Source organism: Pleurodeles waltl, chromosome 12, assembly GCF_031143425.1.
Source record: "Pleurodeles waltl isolate 20211129_DDA chromosome 12, aPleWal1.hap1.20221129, whole genome shotgun sequence".
NCBI lineage: Eukaryota > Metazoa > Chordata > Amphibia > Caudata > Salamandridae > Pleurodeles > Pleurodeles waltl.
In genome coordinates, this window is record NC_090451.1 from 663730096 (window position 1) to 663754261 (window position 24166).

The 24166-nt window shown below is 44.6% G+C and overlaps 1 protein-coding gene and 1 long non-coding RNA gene across 8 annotated transcripts in view; one reads left to right on the forward strand and one right to left on the reverse strand.

The window, feature by feature from the left end:
• The window catches only part of FDPS (farnesyl diphosphate synthase), a 32364-nt gene extending 30589 nt beyond the window's left edge, over nt 1–1775 (forward strand). For all 5 annotated transcript variants that reach the window (XM_069218447.1, XM_069218449.1, XM_069218448.1 and 2 more), the window contains one exon: nt 903–1775. In XM_069218447.1, coding sequence (XP_069074548.1) covers nt 903–1103 — 201 coding nt within the window. In that variant the 3' untranslated portion in view covers nt 1104–1775. The remainder of the gene's footprint in view (nt 1–902) is intronic.
• Nucleotides 1–24166, reverse strand: part of LOC138268619 (uncharacterized) — a 100641-nt gene that overhangs the window by 40375 nt on the left and 36100 nt on the right. Inside the window, exon 4 of one of the 3 annotated variants that reach the window (XR_011200036.1) lies at nt 15036–15140. The exons of the other annotated variants lie outside the window; for them this stretch is intronic. This is a non-coding gene — a long non-coding RNA (uncharacterized lncRNA). The remainder of the gene's footprint in view (nt 1–15035; nt 15141–24166) is intronic. 3 annotated transcript variants of the gene reach the window in all.

The following is a 24166-nucleotide window of genomic DNA, read 5'->3' on the forward strand; positions in this document are numbered from 1 at the left end:
GTCACTGACTACTGGTACTACACCCCGCCAGGGTAGAGCTGGGGAAAGCTGGAACTTCAGGCAAATGCCGGCGTAACTGTGGCAAGCCTGCAGCCCTTACCCACATAATTTGGTGCTGCCCCAAACAAACTGTACTGGGAGGAGGTCTTGAGAGACTTGGATGAAATAGTGGACACTGACCTCCCACGCTTCCCCAGTTCCATCCTGCTAGGGCTGACCAAAGCTCTGACATACCCTCTATGCTTCCACACAGGAAAGGCCATAACACTAGCTCTACGTGCATCAGGTTCTCACTTCTAACTGGGGAACGGATAAAACACTACCCACTCGAACTGGCTTCGTAGACCGTGGGACCTAGTAGCGATGGAGAAACTAACAGCCTGTCTAGAAAATAGTATTCTGCAGTTCGACAAGTCATGGGCACCCTGCATACAATTTCAGGTGGGCGAATTTGGAGAACTCCCATGTATCAACAACTGTCCTGGCTCACAGCATTTAAAAAAGCAACAGACATGCACGGACTCTGACATGCTCCAGACAGCGCTCCCAGTACATTAACACAGTAACATATCTCAACTGTTCCTACAATGCGATGCTTGTAAAGAGGTCCCAACTCCCTTTTCCCTTGTCCAGGTTATCCCCCTTCCCTTCACACACCCATCCACACCTCCTCCCCCCACATTTACTCCCCTCCTCAAAAACCTCCTAGAAGTTGGTGAGCGAAATTGTTAAACATTAAAACCTAATAAACAGATTTGAACCATAAAAGATAGCAGTGGTGGTGACCCCTAATTACAGTTAAGTAAAAAAAATTCTATCATAAACCAGAGCATGAAAATTAAAAAAATAAAGCAAATTTGTTGTGAGACTTTGTGCCCAACCTTACATTTTATCCTTTATAGGAAAACTATGGCTGTGACGATGCTGAGAAGATATCAAGAGTGAAGCAGTTATACGATGACCTGAATATGCGGACTGTGTACCTGGCGTATGAGGAGCAGAGTTACAGCAACCTTCAGCAGCTTATTGAGACCCACGCCAAGACCTTGTCCAAGAACATCTTCCGGAGCCTGGCTGCCTTGATCTACAAGCGTCAGAAATGAGACTGGTGGCTTTGGGACTCCCACATCATCTGACCTGATGCTGGTCCATTGCTGTGCTGGAAGAGCCCTACCTACTGCCCAAGCCGGAACTAGCTGGTGAAAGAGAAGGGGCGCAGCGTGGGTGTACGCTCTTATGATGGCATGGATGCACGAAGGCTGTTGTGCCCGTGGAAAACTTTAGCTGCATTTTAGCTAGAAGAGTGGCTTTATAAGTTGTTGAACGTGTTTTTATGGATCCTCTGAGACCTTCAAGCTGTAACCTAGGGCAGTGGATGTTCTGCCCTTGAAAACAATAACTAGTATTTTTCCAGTGCATCCTGCGTGATAAGAAGCTTCCACACGTACTGCTACTACCTGGGCACGGATGGTCTGTGCCAGCCTCTGTACCTATGGTTGCACTCTCTACCCATTTACACTCTGTTTTAGGTACATGCCACCTCTATTTCAATGGTGTCCGAGGATCGACTATTATTTTAAGGTGAAACTTCATAGAATCCATAATATTAAAGAAAAATAAATGGTATGAATTTTTTATTGTGTTTAGCAACTAGTTCTGTTTTCTTTAGTGGGAGCTCGATTCGTGCAAGATAGTCGGTCTCCTGTCAAAACGTGTCTGAACTTCAAGAGTGAGGACCCTACACCTGTTCCTCTCGAAATAAAATTGTGCAGGGGTTTGTCTGTTGCTGCTTTAAAAACTAGGATAACTATGTTGAGGAATCACTAAGTTTTGCCTATTGCAATTTACATCTAAAGGAAAAAGTCCTTCAAATGTCGAATGGAGTGTGCAAGGAATAGCGGTGCTTAAATACTCAGCACCTTGCGCAAACGGTGCATGCAGGTCTTAACATTTTTTTTTTCTTAAGAATTTGAAAATGTCTACATTTTCAAAGGGAGCTGTCAAACATTTTCCTATTTCCTTCCAAAGTGGGGTCGATATTTTCCATGGGAGCCTGATTGAGTGGCCTGGGTCAAAAATGTTATGTCTTACCCTCATAAAGGATAAATCAATTGTTAACCACTTTTAATGATGGTTCCATGTCCACCAGTGCATAAAGAACCTGCCACAATTTTGTGGTCTCCATGAAGCATGTCCTTTAATCAGTGTAGGGATGTTCTACTATCGAGGCTCTTCAAGCATGGACTCTGCAGCGTTCACTTAATTGGTCCTCTGTGCTTGTATGAGCTGGGACAGATACCGCAAAGGTTCTGCGTGTTTGTCAAATTCTAATTTTACGTTAATGTCTTGCACCAATGCTGAACGGTGTTTGAAGAGTGAAGTTGCAAAAGGACCAGTCAGATCAGTGCAATGAGGCAAAATCTCAATGCACAAACATGCCCTCCGGCCTTTTGAAATCTTCCTTGGTCTTCGATGCCTTGTACATGTTGTCCTCTGGCTGACACTAAATGGAGTCAGTTTTACTCTCAGTTGGTAAGATAGCTTTGTGGCTTTAAGTCAAAAGTAAGGTGGATCCCTTTACTGTACTTCAAAAAGCATAATTGGGCTATACAGAAAACAAAATGTGCAAATAAAAAAATAGTGAAACATCGTTCTAAAAGTTTTTTTTTTAATGCAAATAAAGGCTTAAAGTGAAAGTAACTGGATGGAATGGGATCAGTATAGTAGCCAAGTGGACAACCCTATAGGTTTTGAGATAAATGATAGGCTTAGCTGTTGGCTAGACTGTCTTTGTAAGACCATTACACTGTTTTGTTTTTTCCTACAGTCTACATGAATAATGCCGTTAGTTACTGGCATAAGGAGGTACACATAACAATATGCTGGCATTGTCATGAATGTAATTGGACTGACTATCCACTGAACGGAGAAAGCCAACACTTCGCTTATTGTCCAGTCCAATAACAGAGATGCTGACTGTGCACAGCCAGTGAGAGCAGACCCAGGGCATTCGCATCCCATGGAGGTGTGCACACAGATACCTGCTCTGCTTAGCACTGACGCAGACGGCTCTTGGCTGCCTGGACTGTGAAATCGCCAGGAATCCTAATGTATCTCACCTCCAGGTATGTTGTGCTCCCTCCCTAAAGCAGGTGCACACAGAAGTGATAGATGAGTTGCTTGAAGTCATCTCAGCCGCTGTTAGTTACTCTGAGCTGCATTCCATTCCAGCGTTCTTTTGCCCACCATACTACCCGAGGCAGGAACCAGTCCAATGTAATTCAGTCTGGATCTTGCTCCAGAAGGAACTACTGGCTGCTCCTATCAGTGGCTTCAGGGCACCGCGTAGCCTCCTGTCAGGCGGCACTTTCTGCCCCTTGCCACAACTGCTAATTATTTAACTGAACAGGGTTCACAACTTTTGTGCCAGTCAGCACCCTTGGCCTTCCTGAAAGCAAGAAGAGAAGGGTGGTCGTAGGGTTTACGTAGGACCCAGCTAGAGTGCTGTTTAAACACAGCACTCTGTAAGTGGATGTCTGCATTGACTATGTTGAGGGGCGCAGTTCAACTACAATCAAACACATGCACAATCCATTTTTTCTAGCAGACTGCACGCCTCAGGCAGGACTGTATATCTGCTAAAAGTGCCTCCATGTTGGGAATCATGGCGTGCTGGTTCCAGTGCTAGCGCCCTGCTCTGCTGCTGCGATGAATCCTCCGAGTTGCGAGCAAAGGAAGTAAGGTAAGTAAAACAAACGTTGTTTCCCCTAGCATGTGTACAAATGCCTAAGTGTTTGTGAGTGAATGAGATTGCATGCGTTTCAGAGAGTGTATAACTATGTGAAACAGTGAGTGAGTGAGTGACTGGAGACTGTGAGAGAGGAGTGGAGTGGTAGTGAGCAGATGCAGAAGCATCACGGCCCAGAGTCTATAAGATACAACCAGTGAGTAGGTTTATGTTTAAGTGAGTATGAGTGAGTGTGTTTGCGTGTTTTATGATCGAGTCTTCCGCTGCAGACTCAATATAATTCTGGGTTTATGGACGCACCCAAAGTAACATGCTGCAGCTGGCATGTTGGAGATAGTTCTTGGCGTAAGGAATGGCACCCATGGCAAAATGCAGGCCCCTAACACACTTGAGGTAATTCTTGGCATAGGGCCAACTGTGGGAAAATGCTAGCTCTTACATACTGGAGGGTATTTTTGTTATGGGGTACCCTCGGTAAAATGCTGGCACTGGGATGTTGGTGGTAATTCTTGGCATAAAAAGGGCACCCAAGGCAAAATGCAGCATGTGAAATACTGGAAGTAATACTTGACATAAGGGGACACCTATAGCAAAATGTTGGTGCTGGCATACTGGGGGTTATTCTTTGCCTCAGAGAGGGCAGCCATGGCATACTGGGATGGAGGGGAAGCAAATAATGATGAAATGCTGGCTCTGAAATACTGGAGGTAAATTTTGACATATGGGCCACAAATGGTGTCTGGGCAGTATCAATGGCACAATTGTGTGACTGGAGTATTTTATGTCATTCTTGGCATAAAAAGATACAGATAACAAAATGCTGGCATTGTCACAATTACTGTAATTCTTAACATATGGGGAACCCTCATGGCAATATCTGAAAACAAAATGGGGTGAACTGCTGGCAATTATTACACCCCACTACTTTCAAAGATACCCAGCCACCACTAATAGTAACCATCCACTTCGAGCTGCTGTGCCAGGCTCCCTCTAAACATGAACACAACAACCGAAGACCACCTTTGGCCTGTCTGGGCCTCTTCAGTCGGTTGTAGCTTCAGGCCTATGGCATGGTAAGCACGTGACCCAAGTCTGATCATACCCATCGCCTGAGGTAGTTACCATCCGTTTCCTGTCTGAGATGGCATGGTGAGTAAAAACAGTGGGAATTTAATGCAGCTCAAAGTAACTAACAGTGGCTGAGATGGATCGAAGCATTCCATTGATCACTTTCTTGTCTACTTCAGTGCAACAGTATGCCCAGATGTGGGTCCCTTGGTCACTGTTCCTTGGAACTTAGGAGACACCCGACTGAGGAGGCCCAAACAGGCCGAAAAAGATTTTGGGTTCCCGTTAGGAGCGAGCCTGGGCAGACAGTTCAGACTGGACTGTTCCCATTGGAGCAGAATAAAGAATGTGCATTTGGCTGGCCGCTGTCGACCTGGTAGACGAAAGAATGATATACTGGAATGCAGCCTGAGTAAATATCCATAGTTGAGAATAATTGAAACATTCCTTCCATCACTTTTTTGTATAATTGTGATTCCCTAAAGTGCGACCGGTGTGCCCAAATGTGGGTTAAGTACTCTCTGTGCCACTGGGAAGAAGCTGAAGCCGCAGAAACAGGTCTGCTTGTGTCGTGGTTCAGAGAGGACCTGAATTGGCATTTCAGGCTGGACTGTTCTTACTGGAGTAGGATCAAGGTTGCACAGGTCTATTCTGGGGTTATATGGTGGGCAAAAAGAATGACAGACTAGAATGCGGCCCAAGGAATTACTAGTGTCTCTTAATAATTCAACCATTCTTTCCATCACATTTTTATATTCTTTATTGCAATTTCCTAAGTGTAATGGGTATGCCTAGCTGTGTGCCAGAGCTCACTATAACCAAGCTGCACCCACATGAATATACCCAAATATGCTAAATCCGGTCTGTGGTCGCTTGTGTTCCGATTCAGAGAGGACTTGGCTTGGCAGTTCGGGATCAACTGTTCCTACTGGAAAAGGACCAAGGCTGATTTGCATATGGCTGGGTTTGTTCTGAGGTGGCAAGGGAGCAAAAAAATATTAAAAAATGGACTGAAAATAAATCAAGCATTCCTTCCATCATAAAATAAACACTGGGGGCCCAAAACACAACAAGTGTTTGCACACCTAAAGGACACTTCGGTAGGCACAAAAACTATTCCTGGTGAAATGAAAACACAAAGTCTCCAAACAAGTGCAGATATTATTCTATTATGGTAGGAATACTTCATTCAAAGGTTGAGAGTTAGATTACTGGGCCTCAGACCAACTGCGCTATGCGGAAAGGTGAGGGGACGCTTCCTGGACCTATCCCTGGCCCTTTACAAAAGACTAATCTCGAAGGGCTGGAAGGCTTCAGGCCACCCTATGCTAACTGACTGGAAAAGGGATATTTCAGCATGGTCCAGAGCTGAACTACAGGTCCTAAAAGCAGAAGAAGCCAGGGACATCCGCCGGGTTCCCATTGCCCCGCGATGAGAAGACTTAGTGACGAGTTGGGAGGGAATAATCAAGAGACTAACAAACCCAGTAGGAACAACAGGCGAAATCTAACTCACACTGGGAAATGAACCGAGTGGGGAAAATTCATAAACAGACGCCCAGAACTGGTCCAAACCACAAATAGATCACACCGGGAGTAGGGATACGAAGACAATTGACCCGCTGGCTCCCAATCCACCATTAGAATCAGCGAAAGGCGTGAGTGACCTACCGTCCCCTCTGTGCGCTGGTGCGCCCCGGGCTGGCCCCCCTCTTCCAAAAGTTGATATGCTATTGTACCTTAAATACTAACAACTATAAACTCCACCCACACAAAGCCGTAAAGTTGACCTCTTGTGGTCTTTATCTCACTTCCTCTTTTCACTCCTCCCAATATCAACGTCCATTTTATTTTTACGCCCCACCTTTTTCTTTTTTTTTTTCTTTTTTTTTCCTCCTCTTTCCTCTCTCCCTTTGTCTTTTCCCTTTCCATTCCTCTTCCTCCCTCCCAAGTTATAGTTGAGAAGGGACTTAAGTTTAATGTTCGGTTATTAGTTCTACAACAATAGTGAAATGAAACAAGGGACGCACTATAACATGTAAAAGAGCACAATTTATTAAAACAAGAAGCAAAAATGTCAGCAACATTAAAGCAACAAACAATGAACCAAAAGTAATGTATGTCATAAAAGTGAATTGTTAAAAAGACATGTGTAACAAATGCAAGATTGTATCGTGAACAAGCACATAAATGTAAAACAACAAAAGGCTAATAAAATATATTTAAAAAAAAAAAGGTTGAGAGTTAGATAGTGGGCATTGTTATAGTGTTAGCACAAATTTCCTCACGTCATCCACAGGATTGGGAAGTTCATTAGAGTGGAAAAGCATGTTTCATGATCGGGCGGGCAATTTGAAAGAAGGAAAAGATTTTCCATGTGGAACATAATCTTCCTAATGCTTTATTTTGCATTATTTACTTGTAAAGTGTTCTTTGCACAGAAATTTTGATTACTCATGGGAATCTAAAAATGTGTACTGAGATTCTTCTTGAAGTACCAAATCAAAATCAGTTTCCTTTGCACATTGGGCCCAAATGGTATTTTTCTAACCTATACGTAAATTATATCAGGCTCATAACGACTTAAAACACATACGTGCATGCAACATACATGACAACATTTCAGATCAGGGAAGTGGGAGATTTAAAAAAAAAAAAATAATAAATAAAAGGAAAAACATTTGAGAATGGAATTCCCCTATTGACGTCCATGGCTGCAGGGGCAATTTCAGGCCGGAGATGTAAATCCATTTTTGCCTTCAAAATCTGGAGTCTCCTGCCTGAATCGGGTCTATTGGCATGTATGATGCAAATGTTACATGTTCACACATATACACACTGGTAGTGTACAGAGAAAGGTTCACTTTTAGAGACTGCAAATTCGTCTTCCACAAATGCTCTCATCCAGTTTGTGCAGTTGCTCCCGTGTGGTCCTGGCACATGGCTGCTTGAAACCTCGAGTTTACTTCAATAATTAATTGTTTGGGATGTGTGGCTGTAGATACACATGCTCTGCATACTACTGCCATCTAGTGTTTGGTCCGGATGTGTGCAAGTTGTTTTTCTTGTGACTCCTCCTCTCGGTGATAATCCGCATGGACATCGACTCCCTTGTCAGATTGTTTTCTTTCCGCCATCGGTTCTGGATGTGTTCCTCAGCTCTCCGGTTTGAGACCATTTTCGGGCTCCTTTTGGTCTGTTGTTCATCTCCATATCCATCCGTATTGCTTTTGTTAGTGTTTCACTCTCACTCTTCGGAAATAGAAGAAAACCATCACCCAGTGATTCAACGTTTTCCACTCGCGGCCTTTGGGCCTAACACGTTTGGGCCTTTTCTCAGCTAATTGGATTCGACCAACCCTGCGCTGCTAATGGAACGGACTCCATTTGGGTTCTGTCCCAACTGTCATGTCAAATACCCGCACAGCGACCTCCATCAGGTTTGCAACCAGTGTCCATTCAACCACAACGAGGAAAACTGCGAGGCCGGTCAATCTTTTTGGTACAAGAAAACCTTGCCGGATCGTCAAGCTCGTCAAAGAATTGCAGCGCAAAGACCTGGAAGAAACATCTGACATCTTTGGTCAGCACGATGTCGAACAAGAGGAAGAACTGCATGAGACCTCTGCAGTAGAAGATGAGGCCTTTTCAATTCTGGGCTCTGAATCCAATTCGAAGTAGAGTTTGGTGTGCAGATGCAAGACCTTCCTTCAGGAAAACACGCAGTCAGTACCCATGCCCCAGCCCAGCCCACCTAGACACATTTGGTTTTGACAGAAACTACAGCATCTGGACCACCACCGCCGACAGGCCATGGTAGGCACAGAACACTTCCTAAGGATACCCCGCCCTCGGGCTGGGCACTGAAAACCAAGCAGAAACCTCTTGCATCAAGACGACCAATCTCTGTGTCAAGCCAACCAGCTGTCTCATCGGCACCGAACACCCTGGCTTCTGCCGCTTCTGTACCAAAACCTTCCATTTCGGTACCGGAACCGATCCTAGAGACAATGACCGAAAGGCTCAATCTGAAACAGAAGATGATCTGCATTCAACCTTCTACTGGTAACATTTTTACAAAGGCAATGCAGCCAGTGACTACTCCATCCAAGCGCCAGGTTTCTTTTGGGGAGGCCATTGATCTTTCTGCACCTTCAAAAAAAGAAGGTCATTGCCACCAGTGCTATACAACCCCCTTTGCCTGTTTCCCCTCCACCACATCACTCAGTGAATGTGACGTTACTCCACAGGGCTCCCCGCAATCTTACATTGGGGATGAGGGAGGGGGAGATTACGCAGATCAGCCCACAGATCCACGGGACACTCATGACATTGACCCTCCTGGGGAATCTGACCCAGATCTCTTCCCAGCTAAGCTTTCACCCCAGATGATGCAACATCCTTCCAATAACTCATTGAAAGGACAGCTGCATATTACCAGGTCCTTTTGTACAAAGACCCAATTGAGAATGACTTTCTTTTTGAGACACTCTCAAATACCACTAGGGCATGCCAATATCTGCCCATTTTGAAGGGAATGCTCCAACACTCGGATGAGATTTTAAAAGATCCAGTGCATGCATGAGTTATTACACCGAGGGTAGATGAAAAGCACAAAGCTGTACCCTCAGACCCCCCACCTTATATCAAGGGTCAACTACCCCCTGACTCACTGGTAGTATCTAATGTCTGCAAGAGAGCCGATTTGCAGACAACTTGAGATGCCCTGCCACCAGATAGAGTCGAAGCTTATTGATGCGTTGGGGAAAGGAGTTGAAGGACAAGCAGCCAACAACTGGCAAATTGCTAACAACCGAGGATTGCTGGCGATGTACGACAGGGCCCTTTGGGATTAAATGGAGGAACTCCTCCATCATCTCCCTGAGGAGTGCAAGAAAATAGGTCATCAAATTGTTCAGGAGGGAAAACATTTCAAATAATTCAATCAGGTGTGCCATTGACTCAGCAGATGTAGCTGTCAGGGTTATCAATACCAGCATACTGCAGCAAAGCCACACTTGGCTTCTCATTACTCTTTAAGCCAGAGGTACAGCAGACACTCCTGAGCACCCTTTTGGAGCAGCAACATCTGGTTGGTCCCCAGGTTGAGCAAACATTGGAAACAATGAAAAAGGACAAAGAGGTTGTGAAAACCATGGAAGCATTACAAACCCCCACTCCTAGTGGTTCCTTTCGGAGTCCCATATATAAGCATGCCAGCAAGACAACACCCTCAGATGCCTTTAACTCTTCCTACAGGCAACAGCATCAGTTCTGCCCTTCACGGGGACATTACAGAGGCACATATGAAGGAAACAATTCCAAGGGTCATGGGAAGGGTGTTTCCCCTCGCACCGCACCCTCCACCTCAAAACAGTGGCTCTCCTCCTCCTCCCCATATCATTTAACAATGTGGGGGGAAGACTACAACATTTCGTTCACACCTGAGAAACCATTACAACAGATCAGTGGGTGTTGGATATTATCTAACATGATTATTGTCTGGAGTTCATCAAAACACATCCAAACATCCCACCTCGCAAACACAAACTCTCCATAGAGCATATAACCTTGCTCAAACAGGAAGTACAGTCTCTTTTGCTCAAAGGAGCTATAGAGCCTGTCCTTTTTCAACAGTGAGGCACAGGAGTACACTCCCTATACTTTCTGATTCCCAAAAGAGACTTTTCAATCGCTAAATCCTCTCAGAGCACTTCCACGTTGTAACTCTACAGTATATGATTCCCCTAATACAACAGGGTGACTTTAGGTCTGCACTAGACCTAAGGGGTCATTACTTTTATGTACCAATACATCCAGCTTACCGCAAATACCTCAGGTTTGTGATAGCGGGAACACATTACCAGTTCAAAGTGCTCCCATTTGGAGTCACTACAGCACCACCTGTATTCAAAGAATACCTAGCAGTAGTCACAGCACATCTACACGGACAGTATTCATGTCTTCCCTTATCTAGACGACTGGCTCATCAAACCCAGTACACTTCAGTTGTATCTGCACCATAGTCAGTCAGTCATAAATACTTTATTCGGTAACCCAATACCATAAAAAGACTATAAACACATACTCCGACAACTCTACAACTTCTTTATCAATTGGGATTTACAATCAAAATGCAAAAGTCACACCTTCAGTCTGCAAAGATTTAGCCTTATCTAGGAGCTATTCTCAACTCACAGCTACCCCAATGCAGCCAGGATTCAGACCATCACAGCACTGATTTGGCAATTTCATCCCAATCAACCCATAACAGTCAGAATAGTCCAGTGACTCTTAGGCATGATGCCGTCCTGCATTGCAATAGTACCACGTGCGAGGCTACATATGCAACCACTGTTGTTTCGTAAAACCAAGCAACTCTTTGTTGCTTTTTCACCCCCTCACAAGGGGAAGCCCAGACCTAAATCAAGCATTTCAAGATGGATTATTAAATGTATTCAGACATGTTATGACAAAGCTATAACCTTTGCCCACACCTCCTTCAGCACACTCTACATGTAAGATAGGAGCACCTATGGCTTTCCTGGGCAATATACCAATAGCTGAAACTTGTAAAGCAGCAACATGGTCAACTTCACACACTTTCACTAAACACTACTGTGTGGATGTATTAGCATACCAACAGGCAAATATAGGACAGTCAGTGCTACCTACCCTTTTTCAAACAACTACAACTCCCACAGGTTAGCCACCGCTTTCTGGAGGGCACAGTTTTTCAGTCAATGCAGAGCATGTGTATCTAAAGCCACACATGCCATCGAACGGATTATGTTACTTACCCTGTAAGCATCTGTTCGTGGCATGTAGTGCTGTAGTTTCACATGCGCTCGCCCTCCTCCCCGGACACCTGTGGCCATTGCATTATCTTCTTATACTTTTATATGCAAGGGCATCTCTTCTCTAACACTCACTCATACTCCATTCTCATCCAACTGCAAGAAAGCAATTTAACAATGGAGTTGACGCCATTGCGCATTATCACCAAGAGGAAGACTCGCATTGCCTTGTGACTCGGAACTTCTTCAAAGAAAAACAACTTGGACACATCCAGACCCAACAATAGATGGCAGGAGTATGCAGAGCATGTGGATCATCTACAGCACTACATGCCACGAACAGATGCTTACAGGTTCAGTAACAGAATCCTTCCTGAGGTTTTGAATGCAGCAGTTTACCCAACTATTGTAGTGGCTCTTATCAAAGCTGAGGCATACGGTCAGAGACCCCACTACTGCTTAGCAGCAGAAGGGGTCGTATTGGGGGACTTCTGGTAATAGAGCCCTAGACAGTGAGGTGCTTCCTCTGTGAATGGGACTTACTCCTGCTAGAGACTCTAGACCCCATCTTTGTACCCCTTTCCATTTACTACAGAATACAAAGGATTCTCCAGATCCTATGGTAGCCCGCTCACCTGATGCAGAGAAAGCCTTTGATCAAGTTAAGTCTATCTTTTTAGATGTTTTGAAGTTGTCACCTAAGTTAAACCTTTCATCTCCAAGGCTCGCTGGAATCATAAAAACCTTTCAGCACAAGTGACCTATGGCAGGTTTATGTTAGAAAATATCCAACTTTTGAGGAGTTCTATAGATGGTTGCCCGTGTCGACCATTTTTTTTCTTTTTCTGTTAGTCGTCAATCTGCTGGAGATAGTCATAAGACAAGCTCAGTTTAGGAAAAGGGATTTAGACATCTGCAGAAGTGAAGGTGCATTCTAATGCGAATAACATAATACTCACACCGACCGAACCTGAAACCTTATTACCATCTTTATTGTGCCTTGTAGAGTTGTTCTATGTCTTTTCAGGTACAAACAGGCTGACAAAATTTAAGGTTCTCAATATGTCTCGATGAACACTAGAGCAATGAGAGGACGATGTAACTTTAGATGGGTTACACACAACCTAAAATACTTGGTATTCTGCTGAATACTGGACTCACTGACATAATCTGCAACAATATATGATGATTGCCCAGACTACAATTATATTCTAAGTTTGTGACCCTTGGCCATCGCACCATGCACAGTACATCAAATAAAAAAATCAAGCTCCTTTTGTAGAACGAAAGTAGCTCTCTTGGTAAATTATCAAGGCTGTAGTACAGGTGTCAAGGCTCTGAGCCTTCCGCAAATTGCCACACAGCATACTATCCAGCACTTATCTTCACGCATTGTAGTATTGAAACACTTTCATGTTGCAGGTATTCAGGAATCTGAGACATCCCTTCTGAAAGGACTGGATCCAATGATGAGATCCCCATTTGACTACATGATTGTAGATTTGTGAGCAGTCGAAGTCAGTTCCATACCTCCTCTTGAATGCTTCAATTTGGGACCTTTACACAAACTACATCACATATATTGAGAGATCAAAATTGTTTAATGAAATGGATCTTGGTTTAAATTAGCAAAGCTATATGCACACGTCTGCGGAGATCCTCAGGCTTCCACATACTATGCAGCACATATCTCAAACTGCCCACATTATACACAACTCGCAGCAGTCACCAATCTGGCCACACCTGGAGCTTAATGCAGTATTATTTGGGTACAAATCCAAACTACTGGTGCTAGTGGTGTGACAAGACCAGGGGGATGCTATACCATAACCTATGGGTATGCCCTTTGAGTTATGTCCTCTGGACAGAAGCATGGAATAATGTGACTACACATAGCATAATGCCTCTAGCTGATGTACCCAACAATCTGTCCTCATGGAGGAGAGGCATACTTACCACATGCAAATTGCAAAAATTTGCAGACTACGTTACAGGAAACTACAACTGTCCATACACATGTGGAATGGTTGGCTGTACTTTGACAAGTAGCCTTATATGATACATATACCTAATGCATAAGGTACAAAATTCCATTTACCTTTTAATAAGAATTAGGCTCTCTTGCTAGACAGATAGCAGATACGTTTGTGACATACTCTTGTTAATGAGGTTTTCTAGACCACTTAGACTAGTGAATGTGGCCACTACTGGCACAAATACTCATACTACGGGGTATTATTAGGATAACTCACTCACCCGAGGTTTTGAACAGTAGATTTTGTAATACTCAAATTTGTTTGCAACTGCTATTGTGGTATCTGAGTTGAGAGAAAAATGCAAAGGTGTAATAGTAGCTTCCATTTTATACCCTCTTTTGAATTTGTTTGCTATACTCTAACTAACATTGTTTCAAATGTAATGGGAAGGACTTTTCAATGTTAGCATCATATGCCAATTTTGTGGGATAGAATGTATTCTATTTTTGTTGACTTGTAACAGCTTTAAGTTAAACTAGAGGCGTCTCTATGCCCGGCAGCTCTGATAGTGCTACACTGTAACTGATTGATGAAATGCCTAGTAAAAAGTAATTTTGGTGAAAAAACAGCCCTAACTGATAGACTTCCATCCTTAGAGACCCTTTGTTGGTCTGATCTGAATTCAGAGTTGGATAGCTTTTTACAATCTGGTTTGACAGTGCGCTGTTGCCACACAATTAATTATGTAAGCTTCAGCAGGAAAGTGGCTCTGCCTACATGTTGGGAGCCAGGAATACATGTTTTGATTGGGCAGAAGTTGTGTGCTTCCACAAAAAGGTGCTTTCCCTCAATGGAGCTGTGATCATTTTGTTTATTTATCCAGCTACCTGTGTACGACACACATATGACATTGTAATGCTATTAATGTGTCTCAGATAACTAGATAATTTATGGTGCTTTCCTCTGGCAGCACCAAATATGGTAAGAGTACAATTGTTAACCTACATAGATTTTTAGGTCTGGCTCAACAGTGCAACTGTCACTTGACCTTTTATACTACACCAACATTATTCTACAGTTCTTTGTTTCAGCACAAATACATATCTATTTGCATGCTATTTACTTGCAGTGTTTCACATTACCATACAACATTCTTTTAAAGCCAGACCTATTGGCATTGCCAATGTTTTTTCTCAAAAGTAGCTGGATAGTTTTTCCACGATGTTCGAAGCAAACACATGGACCTTAATACTAAGCGCATGCCGAAATCAAGAATCCTCAGTGCCTATTGGGGGAAATTTATCATACAGGAATCGGCAGGAACTCATCAGTCAGGTCATTATGGTCTGAGTTATATTTTAAGGCTTCACAAACTGTAAGTGTCTTATTAAAATATACCCTTTACCGATTAACTTAATTACTGGAATTTGTAACATTATAACTGACCTGTTCTGGTGATTATGGTGCGTCATTCAGTTTCCTGTGAATAATGAGAATCTCATTTGTATGTTTTCAATAAAGCTAGTTCAGATATGTTTATGCAGTAGCCCCCTGTAAAAAAAAAAACAGAGGTTCATCGAAGTAGCTCTATTTTCTCTTGGTTAACAAAGCAGGTCCTTCATGCACTCAGACTCTTCTCCTAAAGCATAGCTTACTGAAGTGTTTTTAGGAGGGTGCTTTTAACAGAAAAATTACTGTTGGTAAAAACACTTTTACAACAATGATTTGTTTCAAGATTAGCACCATAAACCCTCACTTTTCTCCCAGGGTAGGTGACGATCCGGTCATTCTTATCGCCGGTAAATCCTGAGTTCAGTTTTTGGGGGATTTGAACTCAAACCAGTCCAACAACCCGCTATGTCCACCCAAAAAAATGAAGCATCAACACAAATTTTACCTATGACCCAAAGTAAACTGCTTATTCGTAAGTCATTGTTTTCCTTGTGCCACTGTCAGGATTTACTCTTACCAACCCATGAACATATAACATGTTGGGTCTTTATTTTTCATCCCTCATACTAGGCAAACCTATGAGCCTTCCCAGTGTAGGAAAGTACCCTTTTTCCTCATGGTCACCCGCACTTTTTGCCTGGTATCTGATTCAAATTTTACTGAAAGTGCACTGTGTTCCTGCTAACTCAGTCCCCAGTGCCAGATCTCTTTCCCTAAAAGTGTGCAATGGTTTACCAATTTGTGATACCTTTGGCATCCCTAAAGGCCCCTAGTGAATGGTACCTCTGGTACCTAGGGCATGGGTACTAAAGAGGGTCCCCAAGGGCTGCAGCATGTATTGTGCCATCCTCAGGGACCCTTCACATAGTGCATGTAGACTGCCATTGCAGAATGTGTCTTGGTGCAGCTTATAGTGAAAGTATGACATGGCACACAGCCTGTGTGCCTTGTCCCCTAACACTACATGCAATATATGTAAGTCACCCCTACAGCAGGCCTTCCAGCTCTAAGGCAGGGTGCATTATATTACATGTGAGGACATATCTACATGAGCAGATATGCTACTGCTATGTCTTTGTCGATTCTTACACATAATGAGTGAACAGGGAAGCCATTTTAAGTACATGTGCTGGACACTGGTCAGTATTAGTTTCCCAGCTACATGATGGCTTCACTGACAATAGGGATGTTTGATATCAAACATCTCATATTAATAAACCCTTACTGATGCCAGTGATGGATTTATTAATATGTGCACCCAGAGGGCTCTTTAGAGTTGTCCATGAAAACCTACCCTGTACCCTTGTGCTGGCTAACTAGTTCTAACTAGCCTGCCGCCACCAGACACGATTCTGACCTCCAGGGGTGAGAGCCTTTGCTATCAGGCAGACAGAAATATACCCTGCTCTGGCAGGAGTTTTTAGAACACCCCTTCCAACAGGATGACCTGCAAATCTTCACTTCTGCGCATGGGGCTTCAAAGAAGCCCACCTTCCTTGATATATAGATATGGCTTCCCTCAAAGGAGGATGCCGACCCCCCTGCCCCAGGGCCCATTGGCACCTGAACAGGCAGGAAAATTAGTAGCCAGAGAGGCGTGACCACCTCTTAGTTCAGTCAAACTCCCTAAAGTGAGCTGCCTGATGTGGACACAACTTTTGAAAATCTGCCTTTCTGGTGATGGAAGAACTAGGAACTCTGGGACAGGGTTATGACCACTTGCCACAGGAAGTGGTCATACAGGAGGTGTAGTGACCCCAGGGGTAAGTAGCCCCTTAGCTACTACCCTACACTCTCTAAAACACCCTTAAATTCAGTATTTAGGAGAGCCACCTGGCACCATGAAATCAGATCCCACTGACCTGAAGAAGGACACTTCAGAGACGTAAACGCAAGAAGTGAAAACTGGTGACGGACTAGGTGCCAAGCTTGTCAGCTTCAATAATTGTGCCAAGATCGCCTAGTCCTCCAGCTGCTGAAGCTTCCAAAAGCCTGGGAAGACTGCCAGCCTTTGCACTAGTACCAGGGAGCTCCTACTGAGTAGTGCAGCTGCTCTCCTGCCTCCCTGCAAGCACCCATGAACCGCTGAAGAGGATTCCAGACCACCAAAACCGCCACACAGTTCCACTGCATCCGGGCCTCCCAGCCAGTGTTGTGCCAACCTGGTCCCCAGCCTCTTCAGAGACAAAGTCCATCATGGCTTTCCACTCTACGACCTTCACTCCAACACCTGCAGTCTCTTTGTGCAGGTCCCCCCCAACCGCGACCACCCCTGTGATGCCAACTCCGACAGCCCACTGCAACGCTGCACCTGGATGCCCTGGACCGAGGAGAAGAGAACCACTGGTATCTCTGCATACCCCAGGCTCATGAAACTTGAGCCCGCTTGTTGGTTCACCCAGACTGGTTCCCCAGTCCATGCCTGCACCCTGTTTCTGTGGGCCCCCGCCACTGCGACCACCACCAGTGATGGACACCTGATGGTCCAAGAACCCTCTGCTCCTGGCCGCCCCAGACCAAGGAGAAGAGGACCACTGGTGTCCTCATGTCCTCGAGCATCACAAGATTTGAGCCCCCTTGCTGACTCACCCAAAACTGGACCCCTAGTCCTAACCTGCAGCCTCTTTCCAACTGGACCGATCCCTATTGACTAATTTTGGGCACCCGACCCCACACTACACCTCTGCACCCAGTGCCCGATGTGACCTGCTGGTGTGGTCCTGGCCCTTTCCCAATACTCACCTTACGTCCAGGAGATTGGTCTTGTAAGTCGCTGTACTCTACCTGTTTGCAGTATTTGTTGTTCTTCCATAAGATAACATTGCAGCTTTCAAGAATTGCACCAGGTGTTGACTTTTCTGAACTGTAAAGATTTCTCTTGCAAAATGCACTTGCCTGCTGATACTGATTCTGGTGCCAAAACATATATAAAGATATTTGTCATTTTTGTAAATTGGTGTGGATCTCCTTCTTAGATTTGTGTCTCATTTACTGACTAATTGTATTTGCAGATGTCTCACACTCCTCTCCGATAGGCCTAAGACTGCTCGACCACACTACCCCCTAAAACAGCACCTTAAGATTGCTACAGGAAGCCCTGTCAAATAGTAAAGTAACCCTTGGACTCTTTGCACGTTATATCTCATTTTCATACACCATATAAAGAGCCAGCTTCCTACACCCAGGCATTTTGGTCTCTGGAGTTAATCCATGAAAATGTTGTAAGTATTTTTTCCCATCAATGCTCCTTGGGACTGATTATAGGATTTCTACACAAAAACACTGGCTTCTAAACCATCTAAGTGCTCAATAATGTCTCCTTATTTAGTGAAACCAGCCTGTAATGGATCCCAGAAAAGGAATTTTGTTTACATACAAATGAAGGCTTAGCCGGTATGCCAGAAAGCATGCTTCCCCGCCCCTTGTAGTGACTGGCTCCTTACTGAGTCACTGGGCCGACAAACTCATTGGGATACACCTGTGCTCTAGGAATGATACTAAAGCTGAGAAGACTGAGCAGCATTGGAGGCACTCCACATTTAGACTGCGACTCTCTAATGAAAGATGGTCAAACATCCTGAAACACATCTAGAGTTACACAGCGATGGGTGCAGCAGCAATGATGGAAACTAGAGGCTTTCAACTGAAGGCAGTGTCCTCCCTCCCCACCGCTTTAACAAAGTTCGGTCATTTGTAATTCACCAAAGTTAAGAAAAAAGCAAAAACATTTTTTCAATGGTAAGTCTGCCCCAAATAGAACTACTATGTTGCATTCACAGACTCTGTATCAATACACCTATTAAGAGCGCAATCTTGTATGTTTCGGTAATCCCGGATTTTCCCTCGACCCACAGATATTCCTGGAGGATGTCAGGATCCTTGAATCTGCACCAGGACCTGTGTATCTTGTTATATTTAAAAATAAATTAATAAAAGTAGCACACCTTAGCTATGCCTTGCCAACTTCCATGTGCTGCTGTGGTTGGGTACATACCATGTGGTCAACCCCAGTTGAGCACAGCTGAGGTCTGCGCACAGTTGGGCTGGACAGGACTGTGGATTGGACCAACAAGTGTGTTGGACCTTTGGCCTGGCCAAAGTGTTTTGTGCGTGGGCAAAGGACATTGTATTGTATTGTAATAGTATTTATATAGCGCTTACAACCCCTGACGAGGCGTCAAAGCACTTTTCGGTGAGTAGCACTCTACTCCGGAACCCAACAAGAATTAGTGATAGATTAGTATCGGGAAATATGAGTACAGTTTTAGTATTATTATGAGTTAATTTGAGCCGCGAATATGAGAGCTTGTTAGTTAGATTGAATGGAGTAATGGAGGGGTGGAGGAGGAAGGAAATCCAGAATTGTTAATTGGGAGTATATCCCTCATTTACTCATCCCAAAGGCTTGGGATGAGTAAAGGGGGATGGAGGAGGAAGTGTCTGTGGAAGGGTTAGGGCGATCATAGTAGCAGGGAGAGATAAATGAGGGAGAATTTAGTAGGGTTGTTTGGGAGGTCATGGTAGTAGAGTGAGGTTTGGTGAGTTAGATGTGGAAGCGGAGGGAAGAGCTTAGGTTCACAGCCGGTTGACATGCTCTGGGCTTGTGCCCGCCAGATAGTATGCAGACTATGATCAAAAAAAGTTATGGTTTCTTTCATGCTTAACATATTAGTATGTGCTTCTAATAACATTTGAAATTCACTTAAACAGCCACATTTTAGTTGAAATGTAAAAACTGAAAAACCCCTGTACCTTTCCCCATTGGGCCAGTGGTTCATAACTGGCACACCAAATGTAATGATTAAGACCTCACAAAATATAAACCAATAACTTAAAACCTACAAATACCCAAAGAGGTCCTATTATATCCACAGTTGCTGTGTTGATAATGTTCATCGTAACATTCTTCTTGTCACATCTGAAAGCATTTACGTCATTTGCAATGTGACCTGCCATGTCAGTCAAAAGCAGTGTATGGGGTGTGAGAGATATAATTTGCATGGCTATTGCGCTTTGCAACCATCCTGCCTCCATGCAGAATCTGGGATATGCTGCAAGTAGGCCAAGCACAAAATGGTCCTATCACGTGACCCAGGCTATCCTCGCCTCTACGGTGGACTTTTCTGGTTGTTGGTGGCCACTATTCGCTTATCCAGCCATCCATCGTCAAGGTGTACCAGGGAGTTGGAGATCTTCCTATCTTGGAGGCCTCTCTGCTAATCGCTTTTGTCAGAGTGATGTAAACCTTGCATGACCTGCCACTCCTGAAGCTGGAGAGCAATTATTGCACCTTTCAACGATGAAGCGAACCATCCTGCAATGCATAATTTAGACACCTTGTGCTCTACTTCTGCACAGGCGAATCATTTATTCTTGTCTGCTTCTTGGCTTGTCTGTTTTTGCTCACTCCTGTGTGGGAAGGCATCCAACACGCTGCCAAGCAAAGTGTAAATCCACCAGCACCACTGTTCCTGCAGAATCCGGAACTCAAATGGCCCTCCTGGTATGGTTCTAGCTGCTAATAATTTGTCAATGAAGGAAAAAGCCTTTTGGGTAAATTCCTTGTGGATTTGGTCCTCTGCCACGGCTGGTTTAGGTGCTGGAGATTACTATGAGTTTACAGAAGTTGTGCAAGGGTTTCAAGGTCATGTCCTGGCCCTCCTAACATTATTCTTGAAAGGCAAAGGTTCTTCAGAGGTACCGAGAAGCTCAGGAGCCTGCTGGCTCCTATTTTAGGGCTTTGGGCACGCTCATCACGTTTGGAAGCTTTGTTTATCGATATAGATTCATGACTCCTGGGGCAGATTTATCAACACTGTGGGCCAGATTTACTAACACTTTGTGCCTGCATTCCAATACTTTAGTAACACCAACCCTGTGCACCGCATAGTGCTTACTCTATGTAATGTAAAGTAAAACCGGGCTTAGATTGGAAAGTTGGCCAAAGTACCACTATGCGCTACTTTGCGCTAACTTGCATCACCGTGCTCTTCCAAGGGTGCTACATGGCAGTTCCCGTGCTATCAACAGGGGGTTTTCATGCAAAACCCTATCCACCCACAACTGTAGACGGGGATTTGTGTCAAAACCTTACACCTCCTGAGGCAGGCGTAACAAAGGAGAAGTGTTTTACATTTGCCATATTTTTCGAACTTTATATGTCTGCTGCACTGCACAGCACAATTAAAAAATTGGCAAAGTGTTAAAGCTGACAGCCCAAAGTGTGTCACTGCTAGGGGGAAAAAAATATTTTTATTTAGCTGTTTTTCCTTTTTCCTTTGACACAAAGCATCAAGCACCTTTGGGTGCTGCTTTGTGCTGCGTCACAGTACATTTCCCACCCCACATGCCGGTGCAAAGTCAAAAAAGTGACGCAAACTGGTACAAAGTGTTGATAAAGTATTTAATTGCAACTGTTTTTCAACTGGAAAGTAACGCAAATGGTAATGTGCGCTACTTTGTATGGCTGCATCAATGGAGTGGTCCACTGGTGGAAAATATCCGTAGCCAGCTACCACTCATTTGCAGCAGATTTTTGTTATTCAGTGTTCACCTCCAGCACCGGCATTTCTGGAACAAGCAGGGGCAGATTTATATTTAAAAAAAAATAGCAAAGCGCTATGTGCGCTACAAAAAGGGTAACTTTCCATCCCAAAAAACACATTTTCACTGGCAAGGAAATACTGCAGCAAACCTTTGTGCCACTTTGTCTCACTGTGTGGGCAGTGCGGCAGTGCACAGTCTTCATAATACCGCCCTGAAGTGGTAATCTCTGGCACTGCCTGCACCCAGGCACAAGGAAATCTAACTGCTGGCAGTTGGAATGTTAATCTCTGGCACTACCTAGGACCTGGCACAGAAAATGGTTAATGTTTGGCGCTACCAGGCACAAGGTTTGATCACTTCTGATATTGCTCTGGAACAATAATAGTTCATATCTGGCACACGGACTGTTCATCTCTGATACCGCCCTGGAACAATAATAGTTAATCTCTGGCACTACCTGGCACAAGGATTGTTCATCTTTGATACCGCCCTAGAACATTAATAGTGAAACTCTGGCAATACCTGGCACAAGGATTGTTCGTCTCTGGTACCGCCATAGAACAATAATAGTTAATCTCTGGCACTACCTGGTAGAAGGATTGTTCATCTTTGATACCGCCCTAGAACATGAATAGTGAAACTCTGGCACTACCTGGCACAAGGATTGTTCATCTTTGATACCGCCCTAGAACATTAATAATGAAACTCTGGCACTACCTGGCACAAGGATTGTTAATCTCTGATACTGCTCTGGAACAATAATAGTTAATCTCTGGCACTACCTGGGCCCTGGCACAAGGACTGATCTCTGATACTGCCCTGAAACAATAATAGTTAATCTCTGGCACAAGGATTGTTAATCTCTGATACTCCTCTGGAACAATAATAGTTCATCTCTGGCACTACCTGGGTCCTGGCACAAGGATTGATCTCTGATACTGCCCTGGAACAAACAATGTTAATCTCTGGCACTGCATACATTCCAGCACAAGAAAAGTTAATATTTGGCATTATACTGAAACATACCCTTTAAAGCGCTTAACCGTTAAAGCGGGTACATACATGGCACTAGAATGGATACTCCTTGACAATGGATATAACACAGTAATTGAAGGGTTAATCTCTATCAGTGAGTTTGCTCTCACATGAAGCATTACTTGTTTGTACTGTGTGCGTCCTGGCACTGTAAGGCAGGTCTCTGGCACATCTTGAGTCAAGCGCAGGAACAGTTAGTGCCAGTCTTGGGACGGGGCGGGCATTGGAATCGTTCATTTTTGGCATGCAGTGAGTCCTGGTTAAGGACAGGGTATTCACTGGCACTACGTGAAGTGCTGGCATTGGGACGGCCCAGACACTGCACATGCCCTTCAACTGACTGTGCTGTCCTCTAACGCTGCACTGAGGCCAAGCTCATGACATTTTCTGGCACTGCACAGATTCTTGCCTCGATCAGGCACTGCACAAGTCCTTGCATTGACAGGGCTATCCTCAGACGCTGCACTGGGTCACAGCTCTTTCAATTTTCTGGCACGGCGCACGTTCTTGCATTATTCAGGCACTGCACAGTCTCTAGCGTTGACTGGGTCATCCTCTGACATTGCACTGAGTTCCAGCTCTTGAGGTTTCTGGCACTTCCCAGGTTCTTGCAATGATCAGGCACTGCACAGGTACTTGCACTGACTGGGCTATCCTCTGATGCTGCACGGCTCATGAAGATTTCTGGCACTGCATATGTTCTTGCATTGATCAGGCACTGCACAGATCCTTGCATTGACAAGGCTATCCTCTTAACGTGGCGCTGAGTTAAAGGTCTTGAAGTTTTCTGGCACTGTGCAGGCTCTTACGCTTATTGGGCACTGTGCAGGACTTGCATTGCTAAGGCACTGCAGAGGTCAGGCTATCTTCTAACGCCGCACTGAGTCCCAGCTCTTGACGTTTTCTGGCACTGCACAGGTTATTGCACTGATTAGGCATCGACCAGGCACTACACAGATTCTTGCATTAACCAGGCTATCCTCTGATGGTGCACTGAGTCCCAGCTCATGACGATTTCCGGCACTGCACGGATACTTGCACTGATCAGGCATTTCACAAGTTCTTGCATTGATCAGGCACTGCACATGTTCTTGAATCGATCAGGCACTGCACAGTCCCTTGCACTGACTGGGCTATCTTCTGATGCGCACTGAGTCCCAACTCATGAAGATTTCTGGCACTGAACGGTTCCTTGCAATTAAAGGTCTATCCTCTGACGCTGTACCGAGTCCCAGCTCAGGAAAGTTTCTGGCACTGCACATGTCATTGCGTTGGTCATGCTCTGCACAGGTCCTTGCATTGAGAGTGCTGTCCTCTGACGCAGCACTGAGTTCCAGCGCGTGAAGTTTTCTGGCACCTCCCAGCTTCTTGCACTGATGAGGCACTGCACAAGTTCTTGCATTGTCTGGGCTGTCCTCTGACTCTGCACTGAGTCCAAGCTCTTGAAGTTTTCTGGCACTGCACAAGTTCTTCCACTGATTGGGAGCTGCATAGATCCTTGTATTGACAGGGCTATCCTCTGATGCTGAAGTGAGACCCAGGTC